The 26,345-nt window shown below is 49.3% G+C and overlaps 10 protein-coding genes across 10 annotated transcripts; 5 read left to right on the forward strand and 5 right to left on the reverse strand.

Moving 5' to 3' along the window:
- Window positions 1-16: 16 nt before the first annotated feature.
- On the forward strand, window positions 17-373 carry N7489_011362 (Major facilitator superfamily domain general substrate transporter; the record flags this gene model as incomplete). The annotated part of the gene is made up of 1 exon (XM_056717111.1): window positions 17-373. One exon carries the CDS (start codon window positions 17-19, stop codon window positions 371-373), a length of 357 nt encoding a protein of 118 aa, XP_056564733.1.
- Window positions 374-2,056: 1,683 nt separating this feature from the next.
- On the forward strand, window positions 2,057-3,510 carry cpcA (amino acid starvation-responsive transcription factor GCN4; the record flags this gene model as incomplete). Its single annotated transcript, XM_056717112.1, has 3 exons — window positions 2,057-2,060; window positions 2,114-2,746; window positions 2,804-3,510. 3 exons carry the CDS (start codon window positions 2,057-2,059, stop codon window positions 3,508-3,510), a joined length of 1,344 nt encoding a protein of 447 aa, XP_056564734.1.
- A 1,225-nt stretch (window positions 3,511-4,735) lies between these two features.
- Window positions 4,736-6,542, reverse strand: N7489_011364 (asparagine synthetase domain-containing protein; the record flags this gene model as incomplete). Its single annotated transcript, XM_056717113.1, has 2 exons — window positions 4,736-5,806; window positions 5,859-6,542. 2 exons carry the CDS (start codon window positions 6,540-6,542, stop codon window positions 4,736-4,738), a joined length of 1,755 nt encoding a protein of 584 aa, XP_056564735.1.
- A 603-nt stretch (window positions 6,543-7,145) lies between these two features.
- Window positions 7,146-9,618, forward strand: N7489_011365 (guanine nucleotide exchange factor VPS9; the record flags this gene model as incomplete). Its single annotated transcript, XM_056717114.1, has 4 exons — window positions 7,146-8,481; window positions 8,544-8,797; window positions 8,850-9,505; window positions 9,573-9,618. 4 exons carry the CDS (start codon window positions 7,146-7,148, stop codon window positions 9,616-9,618), a joined length of 2,292 nt encoding a protein of 763 aa, XP_056564736.1.
- A 517-nt stretch (window positions 9,619-10,135) lies between these two features.
- Window positions 10,136-11,687, forward strand: N7489_011366 (putative toxin biosynthesis protein; the record flags this gene model as incomplete). Its single annotated transcript, XM_056717115.1, has 4 exons — window positions 10,136-10,327; window positions 10,443-10,581; window positions 10,635-10,743; window positions 10,796-11,687. The coding sequence occupies 4 exons, from the start codon at window positions 10,136-10,138 to the stop codon at window positions 11,685-11,687; spliced, it is 1,332 nt and encodes a 443-aa protein (XP_056564737.1).
- A 535-nt stretch (window positions 11,688-12,222) lies between these two features.
- N7489_011367 (ceramidase) lies at window positions 12,223-13,455 on the reverse strand (the record flags this gene model as incomplete). Its single annotated transcript, XM_056717116.1, has 4 exons — window positions 12,223-12,409; window positions 12,468-12,984; window positions 13,116-13,308; window positions 13,366-13,455. 4 exons carry the CDS (start codon window positions 13,453-13,455, stop codon window positions 12,223-12,225), a joined length of 987 nt encoding a protein of 328 aa, XP_056564738.1.
- Window positions 13,456-14,320: 865 nt separating this feature from the next.
- Window positions 14,321-15,375, forward strand: N7489_011368 (putative mitochondrial carrier protein; the record flags this gene model as incomplete). The annotated part of the gene is made up of 2 exons (XM_056717117.1): window positions 14,321-14,375; window positions 14,444-15,375. 2 exons carry the CDS (start codon window positions 14,321-14,323, stop codon window positions 15,373-15,375), a joined length of 987 nt encoding a protein of 328 aa, XP_056564739.1.
- A 629-nt stretch (window positions 15,376-16,004) lies between these two features.
- Window positions 16,005-17,852, reverse strand: N7489_011369 (uncharacterized protein; the record flags this gene model as incomplete). The annotated part of the gene is made up of 3 exons (XM_056717118.1): window positions 16,005-16,214; window positions 16,273-16,338; window positions 16,407-17,852. 3 exons carry the CDS (start codon window positions 17,850-17,852, stop codon window positions 16,005-16,007), a joined length of 1,722 nt encoding a protein of 573 aa, XP_056564740.1.
- A 3,132-nt stretch (window positions 17,853-20,984) lies between these two features.
- On the reverse strand, window positions 20,985-21,672 carry N7489_011370 (putative prefoldin subunit 1; the record flags this gene model as incomplete). Its single annotated transcript, XM_056717119.1, has 3 exons — window positions 20,985-21,153; window positions 21,297-21,463; window positions 21,643-21,672. 3 exons carry the CDS (start codon window positions 21,670-21,672, stop codon window positions 20,985-20,987), a joined length of 366 nt encoding a protein of 121 aa, XP_056564741.1.
- A 1,462-nt stretch (window positions 21,673-23,134) lies between these two features.
- N7489_011371 (HMG-box domain-containing protein) lies at window positions 23,135-24,780 on the reverse strand (the record flags this gene model as incomplete). The annotated part of the gene is made up of 3 exons (XM_056717120.1): window positions 23,135-24,457; window positions 24,512-24,574; window positions 24,625-24,780. 3 exons carry the CDS (start codon window positions 24,778-24,780, stop codon window positions 23,135-23,137), a joined length of 1,542 nt encoding a protein of 513 aa, XP_056564742.1.
- Between the last annotated feature and the right edge of the window lie 1,565 nt (window positions 24,781-26,345).

Genomic DNA, 26,345 nt, shown 5'->3' on the forward strand with positions numbered 1-26,345 from the left:
ATGACGAACACCTTTGATGACGATATATGATCTCCACACATGCATAACCAAGATCATCCTCTATTCCGGATATCTGGGCTTTAGTGGAGGCATCGACTTCCAAGCGGCTGTTCAGACAACGTTGGGTCCGGCAGATATCAACCTTACAATTGAGGTCATCTTGTCCGGGCAGCGTACGGGCTTGCCGGCTTTTATCGCTATTGGGCAGGTTGTATTGACGGACAAGTTGTTATCAAGTTCGGCAGAAGTTGTACCAGGCTTGACACCTACGTTTATCGAGCAGTACGCACTTGGCGATATCAAGAATGGGCTCCTTATCCAACGCTGGGATGGGGCCTTGGGTAGTATTGGTCGGAGCTCGACCCATACTTGATGCCTTCTTGCCATGTTGGCTTGCACGATCTTCTGATCGAATGGCGGTTGAGCAGAAGCAGTCGTGAAGTATGGGCGGCACGAAAGGAGCACTCAGATAGACTGCCTTCCACACCGCCAGGTGAAAGCATCACATTCGTCCGCACTATACAAGTCGTACATACATAGTCATAGTAGGCCATGTTTATTCCTACAATATACGTATTCTAGGAAAGCCCCACCCAGCGAAAATCGGGGTCCATATACTAGTGTGCATATGTATATGCAAGCAATACTTGTAGTTGAAGATCTAGCGACCCATCGCGATGCGTTGGCAGTCTGGGGTGCATTTTGCTTGAATGATTGCCATGCCAAATAGCCTCATTTTAGGAAACCGCCATTCCACTAGGCAGAGATGTATGGTCTACACGGTGCCCGTGATATCTGGCCTCTCACGCGAGCTCATATCGCGGTTACCTATGTTGCCTTAGTGTTTTGCGATATGATGCTATATTGATTGTGAAGTTTAACTCTTTAGCTAGGCAATGATGACATTTCTAGTCCATCACACATGTCTGCAAGGTGTCCTCATAGCGGGCATCTATTTCGGCGAAGCCTCGGCCCTTGGAAGATACGTCGGGATTATGAAAACCCACAAAGGAAAAAAAAGGAAAAAAAAAAAAAAATCAATTAATTGGGTCTGGATGACGGACTGTTCCGTAGTCCGTACTCCGCGTAGTCTAAGAACTTCCAAGGTTGAATACGAATAGTAATCCGTAAACGATATTGCAATATCCCGAGGGACTTTTCTTTTCCTTTCTGAAACCAAGTAATATAGATGAGAAACACTGGCTTACCACGGATTTATGGCTCTTTAATAACATTGCACAGTTAAATATCTTCACCTGAAAGACCAGAAAAGGACAAACGTTAAAAAGTCAATTTCACGCCCTTCGGCAGGACTAAGAAAATACGAGGCTCTCATAGGATGTTGGCCATGGACTCAGCCCATCGCGGGGACGCAATTGGGAAATGATCGGTGGATCACTTTTCCCTCATCCTCATGGAGAAAGACTGTACCTCCCCGAAGCTGACAGATTGGAATTGTCTTGGTTCCTGGATGGAATTAATTTCCTCGAGAAGACTTGGTACCGCTGTATATATGGTTCAAGAGGTTTTAGGAATAAGAAGAAAAGAACTTAAAAAAAGATATAAGGAAATATTAAAAATAAATTAAAAAAATTAAAAAATGCAGGATGCCTGGATATTCCCGGAGGGATAAGATCTGATCAATTATTGGCCAATTTGAAAAAAAGCGGAGAGGATCGTTGGGACCGGTACTTGAAAGATACTTGGACTATGTAGGTAAATGCAGGCGAATATGTGGGTACCATCCAATGTACTGCGGCCTCGATGGATGCCTGTCAAATGTAACCAATCAGGACCATGGATCACACTGTGACTCACACCCCGTGACTTTCAGGACTAAGCCCCGTGCGGCTCCGGAGTCCCGATTGGTCACCGCCAGGGCACACAGTCCTTAAGAAGTGCCTGAGTTCCCCCCATTCTCGTCTGCCTGATTTTTCTTCCTTATAATCTGTTCTTCTTCACACACACACACACACATCAACATACATTATATTTTATACATAAACCGCCAAATTGCTATTAGACCAGAACTATACTCAACTTCACTATCGCCAAAATGGGTGCCCAATAAGCTCCCCGTCTTTGAACAGCCAGTCTTTCTCAACTGAGACAGACATTATTTCTTCAAGAACCACCCCTCCTATCTCCTCTCTTCCCCCTTCAGAGCCTCCTTTTGGACCTCTGAACTTCAGCATCGCGTCGCGTAGCTCGAGTTCTCCCAACAACTTTACCCCGATCGACTTAAAGTCGTTCAACACGGATTACCACCAGCAACCATGGCTTCCCTCACCCCAACCTCCACAGCCCTTGGCTTCCAATCAGAACAACAACAGCAAGAACAACAACAGTGCACTCGAGGACTTTGTGCTCTATCCATCAGCAACACCACACCCGCAGCCCCGCTCGCGTGTGCCCGTGAATTCAACCCATAGACCTTCTGCACTTCAGCCATTCCTGGCGCAGAATAACCCTCGACGACACTCCTTCAGTCTGCAGTTGCAACGACATCTCCAGCAGCAGTACTCTGGCTCACCTGTCCCAGACCCCAGAGTGACCCAGCTTGCCCGGTCCCCCTCTTATTGGTCCCGCCCCACGTTTACGCACAACCGTTCCAACACGGCTTCTGTGCCTTCCAATTCTCCAAACACCAACCGCCCACCCATCCCGCTTTTTAACGGTCAACAAAACCACAAAAACAACACGCAAACGTACAGACGTGTCATGTCCACTCCCAACTTCATGGAAGGTAATTTATCATACACTTCACCATCTCCTAGCGACTATGTTGCTAACGCCATGCCAGCTCACGAGGTTGATCTGTTCGGTCTCCCCTCCGCCGACTTCTCTGCCGGTATGGAATCTCTTTCGTTCGACGATATCGGGCTGGCCAACGACTTCTCTGAAGGTCTTCCTGGCACTATCTCGCCCAAGGATCTGATGATGGATGCGTCTGTTCCTCCCTCTGGCACTTTTACCGACTTGAGCACTCCCTCGTTCGAGTCGCCCGGCAACTTCAGCCAGAACACCTCGCCCATGTTTGCCGACATGGATATTGTCGGCCACGAGGATTGGCCCTCCCTCTTTGATCAGTCGTCTGATGCACTAAACGCCTTCGACCTCGCTACTTTGAATGCGGCGGCTCCCTTCCCTAGTGGAGAGAAGACCAACCCAGCTATGCCAATTCCCATGTCTCCTGCCTCTCCTCGCGCAAAGCGATCGATGGTATCGCCGCCTGTTCCCGCCTCCGGTGCAGTCAAGCACTCCAGCGTATCAGGTGTCAATTCGCGAGCGCGCAAGAATCTGTCGCCCATTGAATTCGATCCCAAAGATCCTATTGCTGCGAAACGCGCTCGTAACACCGAGGCGGCGCGTAAGTCGCGTGCTAAGAAGATGGAACGCCAGGCCACTTCGGAGCGTCGCATCGAGGATCTTCAGAAGATTATCGCTGAGCGCGACGCGGAGATTGCCAAGCTCAAGGCTCAGCTCCAGATTCAAAACACCTACCAGTAATGGTGGGTGGGGCTTTCATCCCAACTTGGTCCTTTCATCTCAACTTTGAGACATTGGTCTTTGGCTGACCTGGTGGAGCTTTCATCTCATCTTGGCCATTTCATCTTAATTTTGAGACATTGGTCTTTGGCTTATGGCCCATTGGTGATTCTGACGATTGTAACGATTGGACATTCAGTCTTATGTTTTTGTTTTCCCTTTGACCCTCTGGGTATTGTGGTAGGCGCGGGTGATGGGTAAAGCCTAGCCCTGACGTCTCACCGAGATCAGATCGCGATTTGGTTCGTTTCGTCTGATTCTCCAAAAGTTTTTGAGACATGTTCCTCAGTCAATGTTTCTTTTTCCTTTCGATCTGTGTTTCTTACTTTTGTTTCCCTGCTCTGCCTTCAAGCTCATTGGTTTTCGAATGTTTTAGGCCGGTTCTGATCGTCTCCCTTTTGGGATTGACTCGTGGCTATCTTAATGTGGAATTTGCTTTTATTCAATTATGTTCTCTATCTTGATTCTACTTGTAAACTGGGATCTAGTAGCTTACCTCGTAAAGAGAAAGTGTAGTCCATTGTCCTCCCTAGTACGAAGCTCCTTCCGATTACTCTGTATCCATCCGCGTGTCCCTCATGGTGAAAGTGGAAATGTATAATCTAACCCAGCTCAGACTTGCCTTTTAACGCCTCATAAACACACCCCGATCCCTCCAACCATCCTTCATCTCATACCATCCACACTCACAACCTAACGCGCCTCCCAAATCCCCTCCCTGTCCCGAAAGCCAAACAGCACTCTATTCCTCCCTTAGAACGCACCTCGCCCGCTTCCTTTCAGCATGAGCTACGCGCCGTCCGAGGACTGCTGTTGCTCTATGGATGAAGGAAGAGGGTGGGAGACACTAGGAGAGATGGGGCGTTTGGGATTCTGGCGTCGGAGATTTGAGTCGATAGGTGTGCTTGTGGATGTTGTGTGTATTGAAATGAAGGTAGGATTGTCGGGTGAGGTGGAGGTTTCGGAAGTATCTGTTTCCATGTTCTGTCATCATAGCTGGGGGTGCGGGAGAAAGTCACAGTAGAGGGAGAAAAAATGAAAAGAAAGAGGAATCTATAATCGAGAAAAAGAAAGAGTAAATGGATGGATGTGTAGGACGATGCACGGGGATACGCATCGCATGCGCAAAGCACGAAAGACTCAAACCCATGTAGCAGAAATCCATCAACCACAAGTCTAGTCTGTGTCAGCTCAAAGCATCCGTACCTCTCGACCTCCCCGTCTCCATCTTAGCCGTCCTCGCGCCAAACTGAATAGCCCTCTTCTTCTCACGCGAAACCCTCACCAACCCCAGCCGCAGAGCAACAAGCCGCAGCGCCAGCTTCTCACAATCAATACCAGCCGTAGCGTCGATCTCCGGAAGTCCGAACCCGCACTTCTCCCACACAGGAGCCCGCAGCACCCAAGCCACGAAGTCCTCGTCTAGGAAGGGGAAACGCGTCTCGCGGCCCCAGTGCGAGAGGACGCGGTCGTCGCGGCCGAGATTCCGTGAGCCGAGCCGACTGACGTCGAGGTCGATCTCGGCGATCAGGTCTTTGAATCCGCCACGGTTGAAGGCGACGCTGTGGCGGCCGTAGCCGGCGAAGAGCTCGTCGGCGCCCAGTCCGGAGAGGAGGACGCGCGAGGTGGTCGTGTAAGTGGGTGATGGCGTGTCTGGGGTTGGGAGTTGGGCTGAGGGGTCTGTTTGGGCTGTGCCTTGGCCGCGGGATGCGAAGTACAAGGCGCATGCGATGGACATGTCCATTTCGGTGTTGTGGGGTCTCATTAGGCGCTTGACTTGGTCACGGTGTGCGAGGGTTTCTGTGTAGGGGATGTCGATGGCGATGAAGCGCCATGTTCGGCCTGGACAGGTTGCTTGGAGTTCGATGTGCGCGGCCCGCCCGGTCATTCGGTCTGGGCAGTTTTCGTATATGGAGAGGGGTGGTGAGGAGGGGGACTTTGGTTGGTTGGCTTTTGCGGCTGCTGCCACTCGGGGGTTTTCGAATGCTACATTGAGGAGGTCGATTGGTTCGTCGAGGGGGAGAATGTTGTGGGAGAGTCTGGCGAGAAGTGTGCAGTCTAAACCGCCGGAGAAGAGAACGGCTGTTTTGGCGGTCTCGCCTGCGATATAGCCTGGAGGCTCGGGGATGTTCTGTATTCTCAATTCAAGTGATTGACGCAGCTTTGACTCGAGCTGCTCGACGAATGCTGAGTCTGTTGTCAATGCAGGAGGCTGCTCTGTTGGTAGTGATGTGTTCATGGGTGGAATTGATTTCCTCTAGGGTCCCTTGTCAGTTGCTGCCACCGAAAGAAAGACATGAGGGACATACAATGTGATCAGCTGGCATTGTAGTAGCAGAGCTCCATGGCAAGGTCTCGATTTGGCACAGATCTCTGGAAGATAAAGAAGGATCTTGATAGCGAGCTAAGTCAATCGTACAAACACCCTCGGTGCTCACTTCCTTGAAGCAATCCACCGACGCACTGTCGCAGATGCTGCAAATCTTCAAATTCCCATCTTCATCGAATCCTTCGAGGAGAGATCGCCTCCCAAGACAATCTCTGCTGTAGAAGAGCCTTGAGTTGACAGCATCATAGAAGACAAAGGCAAATGGTCCAGAGAGACTTGCAATAGCTTCAGCTATTTTCCCAACTGAACCTTTCTGATCACTATCCACTGCCTGTAAAAATAAGTTGAAGACACGTTCTGTATCATTGCCTTGAACACGCTCCCCAGCAATCTTCCAGGCTTCTCCGTTCCAGCAGAGCACAGACTGGGTTGTGGGGTCTACGAGTGGCTGTGTGTACACATGATCACCCCTCAATGAAAGCACTGTGGATGTGAAGGTGAGATAATAGGAAAGGGACGGAGACACTCCATCCTGTGGGTTGATATCTTTTTGCGTCGTATGCGTTTTGTAGCTGTCTGGTCCTCGCTTCTGAAGCAGAGAGCAGGTCTCCTGTGTTGATTCTGTGGGCTTTGATGAGCTCAGCGAAAAGAAAATCCCACACATGGCGGAGAAGGTTGGGAGTATTGTTTATTCGGAGATGGTTAGCTTGGTAGCTTTTTTGATATAATTTTTGCCTGAGGCAAAATAATTAGTCATGTTTGTAGATCCACCCATGGACCCGTGACCTGGGCATCCATAAAGTCCATCACCAGCAGATGCATTCACAACGGATTGTAAGATGTTGAAATAGTAGAAAGCTTCTTGTTAGGGAGCCACTATTCCTATATAGTGAGTTTGACTTTGGAATCAGTGAAAGAAGAAGGGCACCATGCAACTATGACTGTACAGAGGCTGAGCATTTGTTAGAATTACACGTTGGGAGTAAATAGATCTCTATTGTTGATTGACAAATTCATAGTGTTTTATTCATTGATATTTTGTTCTGTTAATCCACATGTGCATAAGTGCAGTCTTCTCAAACGAAAGAGAGAAACCACCTACAGAGTACATAGGCATCGACGTACATAGCCCGAATCCAGAAGCGGACTACCTCGGTTCAATGATGATCCGCACATCAACATGAGAGAGCCGCATGAGCATACTCGGAGCCTTGATGACCCCCTGAATCTATCCTTTTACTCCGGGCGCATATGATTAATATAGCTTATGTCGGCCACAGAATCCCCGTCCTCTCCGGGCCCCGAGACGAGAGACGTCTCCCATATCCATGAAGACACTGAAACGCCGACTGCTCCAACCGATCTCCTAGCTCAAACACAGGACGATCTTGCGAAACCGGACAGCAATCAAACAGTCCAAATGAGTGCGCAAGACACAACAGAGCCACAGGCTGTGGCTGCTCTCGCCGATCCCGCCACGAAGGACTCACCGACAGCTACCCAACCATCACAGGCTGAGCAACAACAACTTGCGGGGCAGATGGAAAGACTATCGGTCTCGGGAAATACGACACCCAATCTGCCATCCAGCGCAAACACTCCTCCGCCCCCTCCGCCCCAGAAAGACGATGTCTACCTCAACCTGAATGCAAGCTCTACGACCACTCCGCCAACACTGCCACCCATCGATACAACCCGGACCCCCAGCCCCGAGAAAGAGCTCCCAGATGTGCCCAGTGATAGTGACCCGGACTCTAAACAAGGTGGTCAGGTCGAAGGCCCTAGGGATGATAATGCCTCCCAGCCGGAGATTCAAAGTATTATGGGACAATTCCAGGACCCCGCGCGGAGCACCGATCAAAAAGTGATCATGTCTCCCCGGCTCGAGCTTGCTGAGCAATTCAGAGGCGGTCCAACTTATTTCCCGCCACGCAAATCCAGTTTGGACCATGCGCCCTCCACCGAGTCTGCGAATTCTCCGGTCGCTACATCACCGGAGAAACAGCCTGTATCCCAACGTCCTCACAAGCCCGAATCGCCGGTATCAAACCGGCGAGCGTCCACCTCAACGGTCCCACCAATGCCGGAACCAGAATCTGAGCAACCATTTGATTTTCACCGCTTCCTAGAACAGCTGCGTCACCGCACCGCCGACCCCGTCGCCAAGTTTTTGCGGTCGTTCCTCATGGAGTTTGGCAAGAAGCAATGGATGGTCCACGAGCAAGTGAAGATCATTAGCGATTTCCTGACGTTTATCACAAATAAGATGGCCATGTGTGAGATCTGGCGAGACATATCGGATAGTGAATTCGATAATGCCAAGGAAGGCATGGAGAAACTTGTTATGAATCGTCTATATTCGCAGACTTTTGCACCAGCCATTCCAGCTCCGCCAACAATACCCAGAAGTGCAAGTCGGAGCCGGCGGAGGGAGTTAGAAAGGCTCCATGGGCCGTGGCGACGTGGCCAGCATCAGGAGGACATTGAGCGAGACGATATTCTGGCACAGAAGATTCGCATTTACAGCTGGGTCAACGAAACGCATCTGGATATCCCGATTGTGAGCGGCGGTGGACGCCGTTTCTTGAATTTGGCACAGCAAGGTATGTACTACGGACTATTTGGGGAGTTTCCAAGGTTCTCACCTTCTGACTTTGCTTGACAGAATTATCAAAAATCAATGGCTACCGTGCTCCCAGGGATAAGGTCATTTGCATTTTGAACTGCTGCAAAGTCATCTTTGGTCTATTAAAGAATTCCAAAAAGGCCGACACATCTGCCGATTCTTTTATCCCCCTCCTGATCTATGTGGTTTTGCATGCAAACCCTGACCATCTTGTCTCTAACATCCAATACATCCTTCGATTCCGCAACCAGGATAAACTTGGCGGTGAAGCAGGGTATTACATCTCGTCGTTGGTAGGTTTGACTTCCATACTGTTCTAGATGTCAAAAAGCTGACCTCTTTTAGTCTGGAGCGATCCAATTCATCGAGACCCTGGACCGCACAAGTCTAACCGTCAGCGACGAGGACTTTGAACGCAATGTCGAAGCTGCCGTGTCCGCTATTGCAGAACAAAACCGCGAATCCGAAACCTTCGAAGAGAAGCCCTCCATCCAACCCCCTTCATCTCAGCCCCAGGCCGGACCAAGCCGCAAAGAAACTACCCAATCCAGTGACGACGACACCTCCGCCCCAGTCGCAGGACTGCTACGCACGATCCAAAAACCTCTCTCCACCATCGGCCGCATCTTCTCGGACGAGCCAGATTCAGGTCCTGTCACTTCTCAAGAACACCCCCAGCCTGTCCCGACGCCCCAACCCGTTGTTGCTCCACCCCGCCTCACCCCGAACGTCTACCAGCCTCCTCGTGCAAGCAGCGAGGACAGCCGCCGCTCAGGTGATGAGCGCGCCCGCTCCGCCCACGGTAGGGGAACCGCGAAGAAGAATCTAACCCGCGTACTGGACGCCCAGGACGCCGCCGCACGTCAGGCCAGTGCTGAAGATGCGGAGGCGCGCCGTATACAACGTGCTGAACATAATAATGTCGTCGAGACGCTTTCGAACATGTTTCCCAACCTAGACCGGGATCTTATCGATGACGTCGTTAAGATGAAAGAGGGGAGGTGAGTACTTCCTATCCTTGCAGATATTTGATTGTTATATTGGATTTTGATTAACTGTTCCTCGCAGGGTTGGCCTAGCTGTTGATGCTTGTCTTGCTCTCAGTGCAGAGTAGTATATAGAATAATGTAGCATCTTTGCTTGTTCGGGAATATCATGTCAGGAACAGTCCTAGCGGCAATGCTGTCTCTCTTGTCTTTGACTTGTAATCAAATAAACTCCAGGGGTGTATTCTCCTATGAAAAGATAGTGTGTAGCCTCCGTCTAGCAGAGGGCTGGGTATAGCTTATAGCTTTTGGATATGCGATCTATGCCGGCTAAATTACGTTACATCGCATCCAAACCAACCAGAACTATCAATTATTGCAGCTGTAAGACCCAGATATCAATTTAATAGGGAAATAAAATATTTATATTCACCTATGAGCTGTTATGGAAAGGATAGTCATCGGCAGTTGAACAAGAGGCGAATGCCTCAAAACCCCAAAAGATCCTCGGCTCATCTCCCCCGCAAAACCGCGGTCTCTCGGACTTTTACTAAACTCATTCTCTTTTACGGAGTACATCTTATAATAATTCTGAACTGGAATAAATATAATCTCTTCTCCCTAGAAGGGGCAACATTGCACACCATGTCGTCCCCCTTCCGCATCGTTGAGCATATCGTGCCCACGCAGCACATTAGGGAGTATCCTGGAGCCACGGCCAACGACCAAGAAGAGCCCTTACATCTGGCCGTGAAACAATATATTCCACTGGACAATCACAATCCACAACCAGGCGATATTACTATCCTTGGAGCCCACGCGAATGGCTTCCCCAAGGTATGAGATGCAAGGTGCCGAGGTCCAGAGCTGCCGGAGCCGCTTTCGGAGCCGCGCGCATTGCGATATGGCCTTCGAGACATACAATCAGCGATGTACTGATTATTCCCGGCAGGAACTATATGAACCACTTTGGGAGGAAATCTACGCTCGATCTAAGCAAAATGGGATGCGTATTCGCAGTATCTGGATGGCCGACGTGGCGCAAGAAGGCCAAAGCAGCGTGATCAATGAAGATTCCCTAGGAAATGATCGTATGTGATATTGATGTGTATGATAAGTAACTACGATGCTAACTTAATTACAGCCAGCTGGTTCGACCACCCCCGAGATCTCCTCCACCTAATCAATGTCAAGCGGGCTGAGATGCCCCGGCCTATCGTTGGCATCGGGCATAGCATGGGAGGCGCCCATCTGTAAGATTCAACAACCAGAACATCCACGCAGCAGCTGGCTAACACGACCTAGCACACAACTGTGTCTAATGCACCCCCGACTCATCCACACACTAATCCTCCTAGACCCAGTGATCCAGCGTCAAACAACCCAACTAGACAGTCTCAGCCTCCAAAAGAACAAGCGCGAGATCGCCAAAACAACCCAACTATCAACCCACCGGCGCGATATCTGGCCCTCGCGCCAAGCCGCCGCAGAAGGCTTCCGTCGCAGTCCCTTCTACCAAGCCTGGGACCCACGAGTGCTATCCCGCTGGGTCGAATACGGTCTGCGCGACCTCCCAACAGCCATCCACCCACTAGACCCCAAGACGAAAATAGACAAAACAACAGGGCCCCCAGTCACCCTCCGAACCCCACTGCACCAAGAAGTGTTCACCTTCTCGCGGCCAAACTACACCAACATCCCGAACAGCACCAAGCCCGTCAACCGCGTCACTCACCCAGACCTAGACGCAACCCATCAAGACAGCTACCCCTTCTACCGGCCCGAGCCTGCCCGCATCTTCTCCCAGCTCCCATTCCTGCGCCCCAGCGTGCTGTACATCTTCGCCGGCAAGTCGGATATGTGTCTCCCCGCTATGCGTGCCGATAAGCTCGCTAACACGGGTACCGGTCTGGGTGGTAGTGGTGGTGTTGCTGCGGGCCGGGTGCGTGATGTCTTCCTCGAGGAGTTTGGTCATCTCCTTGCCCAGGAGGCTGTGAATGAGTGTGCTGATGCGGCGGTTTCTTGGCTTGCGCCGGAGATCCGTCGCTGGCGTGCGGAGGAGGAAAGTTTCCGCGCGGTCTGGAGTCGGAAGTCGAAGATTGAGAAGGTTACTGTTGATGCAGAGTGGTTGAAGAATGTTCCTGCGCCGGTGCGAAGGCCGAAGAAGGCGGTGCAGAATGGGGAGTCGAAGCTTTAAGTGGTTGGTTTGTATAGCTGTCTGGGTTTCGTGGCTCCTTCGTTCGTAGCGTCGGGCATAAGTATAGAACCATGGGTACTCTGCTTTGGCGGGTTATTCTAGCAGATGAATATACAATGCCAAATGCATCGTCTGAATGTTTTTCTATTGCTTTCAGATATTATGAATGAGTACGCCGAATCAACGGTCATAGTAGTTCACAAGCCTGATTCCCATCTATAGCAACGACCCCGCGTGTCCCCACGTAGAAAGAAAGAAAGAAGAGGAAAATAAGAGGTATCCTATATCTATGATCCAAAGCAAAAAGATCCGTCGCCAGGACGAATCGTGTTCGTGGAAGCTGTGCAAGAGCAACGACAGAGAATAAAAACAGTGCTCTGCTCCGAGTCTCGCGGCAAAGGACAGACAAGAAGAAGCGTGGTATTCATTTCATGTTATGTCAGAAGTCACATTTGCAAGAGTGTGGTATATCGCCACCCATCAACGACGGGTGCGAGTAATGAACCGACTGGGAGAGAGAAAATGTCCGGCTGTTTCACGTTGACTTCTTGGCTCGAGATACCCCGTTCTCGGATGGTCGGCCCGAGGTGCGGACCACTTCGGGGATCTGCCAGAAGTGCGCCCAGCGCAGGTGGTATTCTTCTTGTCGGTTGTTGAGGCAATGGCGGAGCCAGATTCCCCATGTGATATAGAAATATGCACCAATGCCGGTCATGATATGCCTGCCCAAGAATGAATTAGCAAACAGTCCAATAGTAACAGTGAGAGTTCAACGCATACCACCAGCCATGACCCTCCAAAAAGATACCCCATGGAAGACCAACAGAGCGGCGCATCCGGCGGATATCAGAGCAGAACACATTATCCAGGCTCCAGATGAAGAAACCTCCCAGAAACATGCTCAGCCCATATGCCACCATGAACCACATGGTCTTGAGGGTCTTCTGGTCTCGCACGTTCTCGTAGTGCTGGTGCTCCTTCGTCGGAACGGGGAGTCCCTTCTTCTGGCGGGCTAGGCGGTCCTCCTCCGTTGAGTGGCGCCATTTGGGTCGGAGGGTCACTTCCATAGTGTGCATGCTGCGCAGGACGACGACGGTGGTCAGGAGTGCGTAGGCGTTCTGGTGGAAGACTGGGTCTTGGAGGTAGTGGTAGTACAGGGTGATGAATACAGCGAGACCTGCGAGCGAAATTCCGAGACAGACTCGTACGATGGTGGACCGAGAGTACGAGAATGAGGCATAGGCCATAAGGCAGGTAGTGTAGATCATTGAGAGTTCGTCCACTAGTTGCATAGGGTCTGTTGCGGGGATTCACCGGTCAGCATTGCTCTTGCGATCACTCATATCTCGTTTAGGCGTGTTTGGTGGATACCCCCGGTTTAAACCAGATCTTGGGCTTGGGAGGGGTATAACATAACCCTGGAGGGACACTTGCATTTGAGGGTCGAGTGAAACAGGAAGCTCCCTGTTCCGACTACTAGGTAGCCAATGAGGGCGACCGTGAAGATTTGGTCATGTCCATTGCGACGGCAGCTTCTTATCCCCTGGACTCCAAGCCACATAAACAGCAAATTCGTGAGTGTGTTGACAATCTCCGCGGCATACTCGGTAGCATAATAGTCCTGGGGGAAAGGGATATTAGCGTTGTTCTCTCTGTACGCGTCACTTCTTGTACACACCTCTTCGCACCAGTTCAAGGTGGAAGTGACAGGTTCCCAGTATCCGTCCTTTGCGGGCGGATACGGAAAGAAGGGCAAAGACCAAGGCATTGTACTGTATACCAAGGTCGGAAAAAGAGAGCTGTGAGTGAAGCTCTCTACAACATACAACATATAAAAGGTCAATCCGAAGGGAAAAAGAAAAGACAACAACGAACCACATGACGTCGATTACCCACGGGGCTGTCTGGTCTGTGCGCACTCCGCGAGATGCCGGATGCGGGTTCTCTGTTGACTGACTTGCTCCTTACTACTCTCTTAACCCTCTATATATCTATTTATATTCGATGCTGATGCTGCATTTGAAACTATATGAGACAAGATTCGTATGCGTTGTACGAGTAGTACTGCAAATGATCTACATAGTACAGAAGTACAGCCTCAAGGTCCAAGAGCCGCATGAAGGATGGCATGGCAGGTATACGATAGATTATACTATACATAATATAGTTGACTTTGGAATACATGAATATGAGCTATTAATTGGATTAATAGTAGACTTTTACTCTTCTACTCCATACTCCGTACATATTGTACAATGTATACCTAGTTAACTCCAAGCGGTGTGGCTTATCGATAGCCATAACCCGATGACTTCACTAGTTTCAACGTCTTTTCGTGACCTCGGCATATCCAACACTTGAAAATTACTATCTTGTTATCTTGTTCAATTCTATTTCCCTTCATTTACTCTGTGGAATGCAAGCTGGTGCCCATATTTGGCCGTGACCGTCTGTCTTCGTGGACTTTTTGTTTTTGTTTTTTCGTTCTTTATTTTTTTACGCATCCGGATCTCGACGCCTTCTTGACCGTTACGCATACACGACGCCCATGGACCTCGATCTAGCATTGAATCTTTGATATTTAAACTAAATATATTCACTGCCGTCGCCTTTGCGGTCCGAGTTGGCCAGCAATGTCAAACAATAGCACCTTAACGGTACCACAGGTGAAAACGAGCACCTCAAAAAGTATGATCTCTGTTCAAACCCCAATACTTCTCCTTCCCTTGCTAACCATAATCTTCTCATTGCTTCAGCCTCAAAAACACCCTTCCACTTTGCTGCCGGTCTTTGCTCTGGCCTTACCTCCTCCATCCTTCTCCAACCCGCGGATCTCCTCAAAACTCGAGTCCAACAATCCCAGGGAGCAGCCCTCCTCCCAACCTTGAAGGCGATCATATCCTCTCCGAACCCAATCCGTGGATTATGGCGTGGCACCCTCCCTTCAGCCCTTCGCACCGGCTTCGGGTCAGCACTATACTTCACCAGTCTCAACGCCTTGCGCCAAGCCGTTGCACAATCCAACCCGATGGCCCTAGCCAGTCCCGTAGCGAGCGTTAGATCCTCCTCGGTCCTCCCCAAACTCTCCAACACAGCCAATCTTGCCACGGGAGCCGTCGCAAGAGTTGCTGCAGGCTTCGTCATGATGCCCGTGACGGTGATCAAGGTCCGCTATGAGTCGGACTACTACGCATATCGCAGCTTAGTAGGCGCAGGCCGGGATATCGTCCGCACTGAAGGCCTGCGTGGGCTCTTTGCAGGATTTGGCGCTACCGCCGCTCGCGATGCCCCATACGCGGGCCTCTACGTTCTCTTCTACGAGCAATTGAAGCGACGGTTCGCCTTGATGGCCGCACAGCCCTCTAATAATGGCGACACACCAAATGCGGTTTCGTCCTCGTCAATAAACTTCGTTTCCGGTGGAGCAGCCGCTGGTATGGCGACTGCAATCACCAATCCTTTTGACGCCGTCAAGACACGGTTACAGCTGATGCCTGCCAAGTATGGGAACATGTTGCATGCTACCCGCTTGATGATCCACGAGGATGGCTTGCGCAGTCTCTTTGGTGGACTTGGTATCCGCATGGCTCGCAAGGCCATTAGCTCCGCGCTGGCATGGACTGTCTATGAGGAGCTCATCCTGCGCGCTGAGAAGCGGTGGGAAACGAATTCCCAGATTGGTCTTTAGGCTTGCATTCCACCTGCCCCCTTGGCTATCCCTCTCCACATATCACACGCATTCCACTTTCTGTATTATAGTTCAGGCCCGTTCTAGCTCGCATCTGGGTCCGTGCTGGGTCGTGCATACCTGCATTGGGATTGGCCCAATGGGAGTTTTATACGGGGCTGAAGCCTGACATGTATATTGTACTGCATCTGCACATATTGCCTATCATATAATTCCAACCCTCAACTTTTCCATTTATACTATGGGTATCCCCGAATCTAGCTATACCAAGCACATATGCCCGCCAAATGTTTGCCAACCCTATAAACTGGGGGAGACGGTGGACTGGACATAGGGCAGGCTGGTACAACGAGAGAGAAGATGGAATCAAAATAAAAACAAGGTCGTCAGCTCATATCGCGTTACTGTACTACCACATACTCTGTGATATAAAAATAAAATAAAACGAAAAGGAACAGATATCAACACTGCACAACTCAGCAGAATTTCAACAAGAAATAGTCCAATCAGACCGGGTCTCAAGAAACAAAGCAATAACGAGGTTCAAATAGAACAGCCATGGATATCGGTGAATCCGAATTTCCTGTCCAACCAGCAACATAATCAGGACAGCGCAGAATAGCAGACGCTTATCCAAAGATGCGCACCCGGCCTGAAGGGCTCTTCTTCCGGACCAAGAACAGCTTGTCCTTTTTGCGGTCGTTGACTTTTAGTTCGGTCATCGAGTGGGAGGTCGAAGCGATGACCTTGCCCTCGCGTAGGCGTCTGGTGTGGGCGAACAGTTGTTCTTGGAACTCGTCGTCTATCCACTTTTTGATGATGATATAGTTGGTGTCGTTCTATGAACATGTTAGTTTCCATTGCATACATATGTACACGTACGGTTATCATTCTTACCTCGTCCCAGTCCCAAGGTAGACCATAGGCGATCAAAGTATCTGGCAGCAAGTGCTTGCGATGGACCTGGTATAATGTCAGTTAAGCCCCCTTGTATATAGTTAGAGGGAATATAAAATAGGGTAACTGCATACCTTAATCCAGGTGAGCTTGGTTTCTTCTTTCTCCTTCTCCTTTTTCTCCTTTTCCTCCTTCTCCTTTTTCGCCTTCTCCTCCTTCTCCTTCTTCTCCTTTTCTTCCTCCTCTTTCTTCTTCTCATCATTCTTTTTCTTATTGACGATAGCATCGATCTCTTCGTCGGAATAGCCAAGGCTACGAAGGTGTTCGCGGAACTCCTGCGCCTTCTTAATCGCCTCCTCCGCCTGTCTTTGCTTCATCCGCTCCTGTTCGAGCTTCCACTCCTCAACAGCAGCAGCCTTCATGGCGAGCTCCTTCATCCTCTTCTGCTCGGCCTCCCTCGCTTTTCGCATATCCTCATCCCGAATCTCCTGGATAAGCTTCTCACGCTCCTCCTCTTCTTCCTTCTGCCGGGCAAGCTCTTTCCACTTCTCCTCTCGGACAAGCTTCTCCCTCTCCTCTTCTTCCTCCTTCCTCCTTGCAAGTTCCTTCCACCTCTCCTCCCGCACGAGCTTCTCCCGCTGTCCTTTCTCATCCTGCACACGCGCAAGCTCCTTCAGCCTCTCCTCCTGTAGTTTATGTCTAACCTCCTCTTCCTCAGCAGCAGCCTTCTTTTCCATAGCGAGCATCTTGAGCTGATAGCGCTCTTCGGCCTTGCGCTCCTCCTCCGCGGATTGTTCCTTGTGCTCGAACCGGGCCAACTTAGCCAGCTTCTGCGCCAGCTCGTCCTCGTACGCCATCTCCTCTCTGAGCTCGTGCATCGCGTGCGGATCGGGATGATCCTGATTTATAATAATGTTCTCGCGCTGCTTTTCGCTGCGCTTACGAGACTTCTGCACCTCGCGCTGCAGTCGTTCGATCTCCATCTGATGCTTCAAGAGCTCTCTGTCATGCCGGTGATTGTCATGCTTCAGCAGTTGGTTGCTCATGTCCTGCCGGAGGTCATTTTGGTCCAGCATGTGCTGGCGCATGGCTAGCTCGGGGTCACGGTAGAAGGGGGATGCATCCCGCGAGAGGCTGCTGACGGCGCGTCGGCGGCGCCGTGGCCCCGGCACATCCAAGACATCGTCATCATCGTCATCAAAGCGGTCGTGGCGGTGGTGGTGGTTGTTGTGGCTGTGATGGTCGTCGATGAACCGCTGCTGCACATGTCGAGACTGGGGCCTGTTCTCCGAGCGGCTGTTTGACTTCATCACTTGGTCATTGAAAATCATTACCGGTGGTGATGGTGCCACTGGTGGATCGCGTTCGCGACGTCGGCCGCTTGTCGAGGCCGACCGTTGCACGCGGGTTTGGATTGGTGCCAGGTACTCGCGAGAGATGACTTCCGGGCGGCGGTGACGAGAGTGTGAGCGCTCGCGGATATGGGTTCGAAGACCTGTTCGCCGGGTGGTGATGTCGGTCTCGAATTCCGAGTCATTCGAGGAGTAGTCATCGTCGTCAAACATTGCTTGTACGGGCATTTTGGCGGGGTTGCGAAGAGTATGCGAAGAGTACGCGGGTATGGATAGTATAGATTGGGACCCTGATAGATAGGGGCCTGAGCGGGGTTATCAGGTGCAGGTGGCAGATGATAGGCTATATATGAGCACCAGGAGAAAGCGAAAGAAATGAGAAGCAAGCTGAAGAACAAATAAAGATGGGGGCCAAAAAAAACGGTCCCGAATTTGTATAGGAGAAGTGTGCGCTTATCAGCCAAAGCGGGGGAGGGGCTGGGGGGAGAAAGAGAAAGAGAAAAACGAGGGCCTGGATTACCTTTTTATTTATTCAGCTGGGCATCATGGGCGTATGGGCGTCATTTTTAATTCCTGCAGTTCAGCCTCATGGCGCATAATCCGTGGATTCGACTCCGGAATGGTTTTTACTCTTATATACATACTCCTATACCCGTTCTATTGAGACTCAAGCTGATATACTTCCATCTTTCCTCTCTACGTTCTACACCCCCACGCACCCTTCCCCCTCTCTCTCTCTTCAACTTCAACTCAAGAGTTCCAAGGTTGGGATACATAGCATCGTCATCAGGCCCCCACTTCGAGTCCAATCTCGAGATTAATGTTAACGCCCTTAACAACTAACTAGGCACTCTAATATTAATTCGTCTAGACCCCACATCAGACATGTCCGCTGCATAAACCCCCCAAACATGAAACAATATCTTTCGTATACGCCACTTAAAATAGCCACGATCGGACCCTTCGCGCTAACTTTCTATGAGACGCTGAGAACGAATTTAAAAGACAAACGGCGGTTACTGAAACTATATTGTACGATCGACTCCTTTTCTGTTGGATGATCTTGTCGCTCGCGTCTTGAACTTGGAGTTGGACTCGAGTTTGGGTTTATTGAGGCGCTGGTTTTTCTACCTAATCTTGGAAACTAGGAGTTCGAGATACTATTCGTTGCGATGTAGATTGGGCACCAATAGTGTTTCATGTTTGTCCATCCTGATCTATATCCATTCGATACATGGTACCTTCCCGGGTGGGGCTTTTCTATCCATGGATCTTAGTTGCCGCCTTTGGGAGAGGGGCACCTGCGCAGGTTAGTATATTTCAGTCCGGACTTTGTCCGCCAGCATCACGTGTTGTAACTAAGAAGCCTATGGGTGTTTTAGCCTATCCATGATCTAGGGAATTGTCATATTCGACTGACCTGAGTGCCTGAAAGATCTGCCGTCTTGACTGCTCGCACAGGTTAGGCCGTGTTTCCGCGTAGGTTTGGAGTGAGCGGGCTGGTTCGTTTCATACATACATGCATCTAAGAACGTGATACTATCCACGGAATGCAACGAGGGACCTGTGGATGAGCTCGGCTGTTCCCGTGAAATGACCCATGGACACCTGACTTCTGCACCCGACTTTCTTCTTCCTAGTTTCTACGTCATGTCTATGAACATTCATATTTGACTTCATGTGTCTAGTTTCTCGAAGACCAATGTCCATGTATGTTGTACACAGCTCTGTGTGGGTCTAAAATACCTGGCTGCATCATTTTTTTGAATACAATCCAACGCGGCTAAATGAAGCATCGCTAGTGGTTACATACTTCCACCGAGTGAGAAACTGTACCCCAAAAACTTTCCATGGCAGTGAAGACCATCGAAAACTGCGCTCCTCGCTGCATCTTATACCTATACTTTACATTGATGATCTAACTTGAAGCTTCCTGACCTAACCTTATAAGTACCATGGCTCAAAAAATTACTACAGGGTAACCCTCGGACTTTTTCTAGCCTTATATCCAACCTACACATATAGCGCCCCAATGCAAGCCACACCTATAATAAGCTATCTGTGAAACAGCTACAGTGGCGAAAAAGGTACATTGTATGTCTGTATGTACTCCGTACAACGCACTGTCCATCTCTATTTCCAGACAGGGGAACCCTGTCATTGCAATAACAGCGGCAAGGGCACTTGCTCGCCCACCCAACGGCCATTCCATGACTTGTTGCCAGTATCGCAAAGTTGCCACAATGAGCAAGCCCATCACATGGCATTGTTCCACGAATTATGCGCCGTTGGTTCTCATTCCAGGAAATGGGTTGCGTTGCCCAGATATAACTACGTCATTTTTAATATACGCAGTGGGGAACATGGGCGTTGATGTAGTCTGAGTACTGAGATGACGCCGATGGCGTTAGTATGGTAGCACATGAAAGCCCTACAATGTGCGATGTATGTTGTATATGATATAGTTAGAATTATGCATGATTTTATGATTAATCTTTTTTTCGTTCCCTTACAATCTTGGAAGATAGTTGCAGATCTTCAGGTATGCTTTCAATTAGACACGCTTGGCATATCAGCCCTACCAAATTGGCATTTTTGTGAGATGCTATAGAAATATTATGGCTGCATAGACACCTTATGCATGTCGCATATTATAGCGAGATCGAAGTAGATTTAACCGTGCTTCGCATTTTGAGGACCCTTGCATCGTTGACAATGACAGCTGCAGCACAATAAGCTACCACGGCCCCACAATGCACTTTTCGAGACGCAACAAGTACAATGAACATTAAACCTTGGGATGTTGGCGCCGAGGCTACATACTTCCCTCGATGGCTCTCTCTCGCTAGACGGCCTAAAGTCAATCAATTCTTGAATCTAGATTTAGGTATTGGCAAAGGAATCGCAGAAGATGGAGGTATACGTAAAGATGTTATCATGGCACCTGTGAACGCTATTTGCTCGCTTGATTCATCCAAGAAAGATATTTTTGCAAACAATAACTCCTGGGTATCTAAGTCACCAGCCTAAACCCAAGTATGTATAGTCGCCAGAATGTGACCAGACCAGCCGGACATAGAAGGGCAACCATTTCTACCTTCCCTGTATCTCCACTGGGCATAGTATATCGTATCCACTCGTCAGCCTCGAGATGACGGCGTCTTCAAGCCATCCAACCTCAACCCGAAAGGAAAAGACAAAGCAGAATCAGCATTGTCTACTCCCTTCTATTGAGACTCACATTCGCGAGAATCGCTGAACCTTTGGTATGAATATACCACAATCAAGGATACCCGCCACATGGGAGCGCATCGCGTTCACGTCTTGCTCTCGTCTCATATTCTTATTTCAACAATTTGTTCACGCCCTCCCACCAGACTTGAGAATCTGCTCTAGGTTCTCCCGACTCTTCTGGTTTGTGGTCTCGTGATATTGCAGCTTCTTCTCGAGGTTGGAGATCTCAGTGGTGGCCTCGCCGCTCTCACGCGTAAGACGCTTGTTAACTGTGTCGACGGGAACATTGACGAACCTGGAACAGGGCAATAAGTCAGTCTCAGTTTCACGAAAAATAGAGCCAATGAAAAGTTTCCCCGACTGTCTCTGTTTCGGAGTCGCAAAATTGAGAACAGGAGACGAGAAACGAAAATAAAAATAAAAAATAAAAATGCTCACATCTTTCCGACGCCCTCGTAAACCCTCGTCTCGGAAGGCAACTCAGACAACTCCTTCGATGTAAGCTGTAGCATGCGGATATCGCGCTGCTTGGCCGTCATATGAGCCTTGGTGATACTGATCTGCTGCTGCGAGGCGATCGCACGGGTCTCGATCTCCTGAAGGAGCTGTCATTGTTAAAAACATCAGCAATTGCACACTCTCATTGGAATTGACTTTCTCAATCGGGAACCGGGGAGAGACAAGAGGCTGAGTGAGACCGAATTGACTTGGCACACAACTTCCCCTGGCCATCTGCTCGCAGTATACGACTCAAAAGCGTGAATTTATCCAGTCCAAGACACACCTTTTGGAGAGCTTCGTTGGGAATCGACATCTTGGCTGTGGATGTTGTTTTGGGAGCTTGAATGTGGTTGAGGGGTAGGAGGGGTGCGGAGGAACGGGCGGAAGTGAAATTGTTTTGTTGTCGTGGACTCCAGATTAGTGATTTGATTATCTTCCTGGAGAAAGTATGTATCGACTGATTTGACTTTTATTGAAACAATCTCGTAAGGGTGTCCCTATGCAATCTCTTGATCAACAGAATCAATTCGCCTTGCTCGGCGAGGCCTTTGGGGTCAAGGCGGTGGGCAGGCGGGGCGGTGGAGTATTGCCTGACTTAGGGCTCGGGGTATACGAGCGAGGTATACGAGAAGTGTGTCAAGTGCCAGAGAAAAGCATGGGGCCTGTGTTGGGCATGGCAGACGTATTTGTCTCTGCTCTGTGGGTCTTTATTGAGAGGACCTACCTAGATTGGGTCAATATTGGCTTCGGCAATACGCACCGTGTGGATTTCCTGTCTAGGAAGGGCGAGCTTAACAATGAGCACCTTGAGTTAGAAACAGAAAAGATGATAAACGGGACTTTCAGGGGTTAGTACCCTTTGTTAGCAGCATTTATATGTACTCTTCAACACAAAGGGCATAAATCCATACATATTTTGTAGACACCAGGCACGTGTAACAGTGTTTTGTACTTGGCTTCATTCGAAGGGGACAAACCCAGTTCGAATTTTATACCTAGAGCCTTCTGGAATTTTTAATTCAATGAGGAAGATAAGCTTGAAAATCCTGGCGACGCCACAAAAACATGGGAAAGAAACATGGCGATGTTGCCCCATCGGGGCATTCTAGGATATGGCAACCGCGTGCGAATCTCTCAAGTAGCGGTGTGATAGAGTGTGATAGAACAAGACAGAACAATACCTAATGCAAGCCATGAGATCAGACATCTCTAGGGAGGGATATCACTGCCGTTTCCAGCATAGGACAGAAGCGATTACCGAGAAGGTCCGTGTGGGTGCCAATCTAGCTGAGACAAGTGACAGTCAACGCGACCTTTTACCCTAATGTTTAATGGCTTTGGAGATAGGGGAAATTTGTATGGAAGTTTGAGTAGGCAAAATCAATGCGCATTAGAAAAATCACGATTCCCTCCAGTGCATAATTCCTTGAGCGTGAAAATGACAGAAATCTAAAAGCCCTAAGCATCGAATCGAGTTCCAGGCAAAACCGAAAAATCAACTGAAAGTAAGACAAATACCAGATTGACTGGCATGGCAGCATGAAAAGGAAAAGACAAAAGGCCGAGCCAAGGAGATCATGAACCACATACAACCCAAGCTCAAACTCCGTACCCCACTGAGCTTTTTGTTTTGGAAAGCCCATCGGCGTGGCCAACTCTTGCTCCATCCTCAGCCAGGAGTGCTGCAACAAGAAGTCGGTCAGCCCAGATTCCCAATGACACAGTAGACGTATGAAATGCCTTTGGGATAGCCATGTTTGACTTCCTGCCAGCGCCTAGTAGCTGTTGGAGTTGGGCTCAGCGGAGCACCACAACTCGAACTCAGCGCCAGTAGGGTCAGCCATGTTTTCATGGCGAGGCATCTCCCATGATGGATCACGGTTCTCGATGCTCGGCATGCTGGGGAGGTAGGCAGGGGTCATGCTAGGATGAGCGTATGAAACGGTGCTGGGAGACATGGACGGTGCTGATGAGGCTGCGTAAAAGCCGGACTGAGTCTCGTCAATCCAGGTAGGACATGGGCCAGGATTAGCGGCGTAGGAAGGACCGGCCATGGCTCCAACTCCGGAAGACTCGCCACCGTTGCTCAGAAGGCGGGGATCCATGTCGTGCATGGGGAGATCTTGCGATGGGTGACCAAGCTGAGGCTGGAGCAACTCGTGGTGAGAATCACCAGGGAGTCCAGCGAGGGCAGAGCCATATCCCATATCCTGCTGGTTTGGGCTGGTGGGGCGGTAGTGCATGTCTCCGTAAGATTCGGAAGCGTGGAGAGAGCTGGGCTGTACCACTGGGAGGCCATTTGGGTGGCTTGTGTTTTGCCACGAGGGGTGAACGTATCCGGTTGTCATCATGGAGTCAGGCCCAAATGGCGAAGAATCCCGGCTACTGTCGTAGTAGGCCTCTTCGAAGCTTTGGGATCGTGAGTGGGCGTAGGCAGACCCGTGATACGTAGTGGACCCAAGGTCACTCTCCATGTCAGAGAAACCCCCGTCATCGATGATGTGTCCTGGTGTGAGGGCAGGAGAGCCGCTTTCACGTCGACTGGGAGTGGCTGCGGCTTTGTTGGGCGAGAACTTGTAGTCTGGGTGTGTTGCAGCATGGTTGTCACGTTCTTGCTTCGCCAGGTCTTCGTATTTTTGGCGAACCTCCGCGGGTTCTAGCTTCCAGCCCTGGCCCGCGATCTTTGAGACAATTTGGTGGTTGTTCGCCCCCACTAGTCTCTTGGTGCGCTCTGCGTATGCAGACCGATACAGCATGAAGGAATTCATGGGTCGAGAGATCTTCCCATTCTTCTTGCGGACCTCGTCCTGTCGCTCAGAAGCAGATCGAGACACCCAGGCGTCCATGTCTTTGATGGGAGTAGAGTGAAAAGATTCAGTAAGTTGACTGATTGGGCCATCGAGCTTGATATCTGAATCGGAGAGTTCTCTCCGGTTATTCCGGCGTCGCTGTTTGGCTGTCTTCTTGGGACGAGTGCGCGGGGACCCCGACTGTGACCAAGATGACGAAGGGGTCATCACAGTAGGTGATCCCATTGAAACAAGATCTTCATCAGACGCTGGAGGAGGCGTGGTAACCTGGGCACCAGACATCATAATCTAATTTTGTCAGTCTTACGCGCGGACAAATGACAACATGGGAGTCGAACTTACCGATTGAGAAGGCATGTTGTGAGAAAAACTGGGGGTGGTGTAGAACGGAGGAGAACCGTAGTGCTAGGATGGTTAATTGATATCGGATAACAGCCAGAAGACAAGGGACTCACCATTTCTTGACCACTGTTGATTCTGTGACGAGGCACCTGCATGTCGATGCAAACAGGTCGGTACGTCCCAGGGCCTTGGTAGGGCTCTTCAGGCAAAGGATGTCCGTCTGTAGACTGGGGAGGGGTAGGAGGAATAGGTCTTGCCACTAAAGTCATTGTTGTGATCTTTTAGACCCTGGTAGACAAGATAAAAGATATGTTGATAGAGGTTGAATCGCAAGGAAGCTAGTTCAGGAGAGTAAAGAAGAGAAAGAGAATTTCCAGAAAGAGGAAAGAAGTGGAAGAGATGTAGAATAAAGATATTCTCTGCCGTCCTACCCAGATGGTGGGTTTGTCTTGCAGTTGAGCTCCCCTGAAAGAGAGGTCTCAAACACGACTGCAGATGAGACAAACACTGCAACAATCCAATTGGACGAAGCTGTGTGAATGTAAGTATGAAAGTAACTAAGTGTGAATATCAAGCGGATATGTTCAAAGAATCTGAGAGACAAAAAGCCAAAGACTTGAAGATTGGGAAATTGAAGATTGAAAGATGGGCGGGTCTCGAAATTAAATAGAATTGACAGCAGAGGGGAGACGAGAAGATACGCAAACTGCCGGAGGCTGAAACTGACTCAAGAAGAAGGCCTGGAATACAATACGCATGGCGTGGATCTATTTCTCTTGGTCGATGGTTAGTGTATTTTTTTTATATATATACATTTAATAATTAAAATATTTAGTATTTAGATTTAATTAAATCGAATTATTTTATTTTAGCATTTATTTTAGCATTTATTTTATTTATTTTATATACTTTTTATTTTTATTTTTATTTTTATTTCTTTATTTCATTCCCTTTTCCTTTCTACTCTAAATCCAGTGGGGGCGTTCACGGTAGATTGTTTACCTCTTTGGTCCTAGTTGGATCTGCTATTGGCTTGATATGCTCCAATTTTCTATTGGATTTCCATTCAACGCCTATAATAGTTTGATTAATATGGCATATCTGTTACACCCCTTCACGGATAATATCTCAAACATCTAGTCTTTGTGCCAAATTTGGAGAACTACAAATAGCACAGGGCGAAAGAAAAAGGTTCGGAAGATTGACGATGCACCGAATAACCCCGGCAAGAGAGTCCACATAGGCCCCAGTATGGAGCCATTACATTGGAGGTGCAGACCATGGACCTGTAGGAACTTTCTAACGCCCGATACCCGGGGATGCAATAGGCCAGATTCAAAAAGCAAATGGAAAAGAGATATCTGGAACTGGGGTAAGAGGGGCTTAGATGCCAGGTTTAGGAAATATCCATAGTTTGATCTTAGCTTGGATGCAGGGTCGTTGGGATGTTTGCTTTTATTTTGTTTTGTTTTATTTTTTTCTACTCCGTATACGTCTTGACACTTTGACATTCAGAAAAAGCAATCACAGAGAGGCGTATAGATGATGCAAGTATCCAGAAAGATGTTAGCTTGGAGAGAAACGGGAAAATGATGCACTACAAGCATGTAGTTCATTGCTGTCAAGCGCGGTATTCATGATACTGTATAGCACCCTCAATTTGAGGCGTTTAGATAACTTAGCAGAGTAAAATTAAAGCTGCAAAATATACTATGAATCATGACTATCCCAGTAACCTCCACTATTTATTACACCGATTGACTTGTCTACTTTGGACCGAGTCATGAACAATTTTACTAGAGAGACTTATTCCACGGTTCAACCACCGGGCGAT

Source organism: Penicillium chrysogenum (assembly GCF_028827035.1).
Source record: "Penicillium chrysogenum strain IBT 35668 chromosome Unknown utg000005l_segment0_segment0, whole genome shotgun sequence".
Classification (NCBI taxonomy): domain Eukaryota; kingdom Fungi; phylum Ascomycota; class Eurotiomycetes; order Eurotiales; family Aspergillaceae; genus Penicillium; species Penicillium chrysogenum.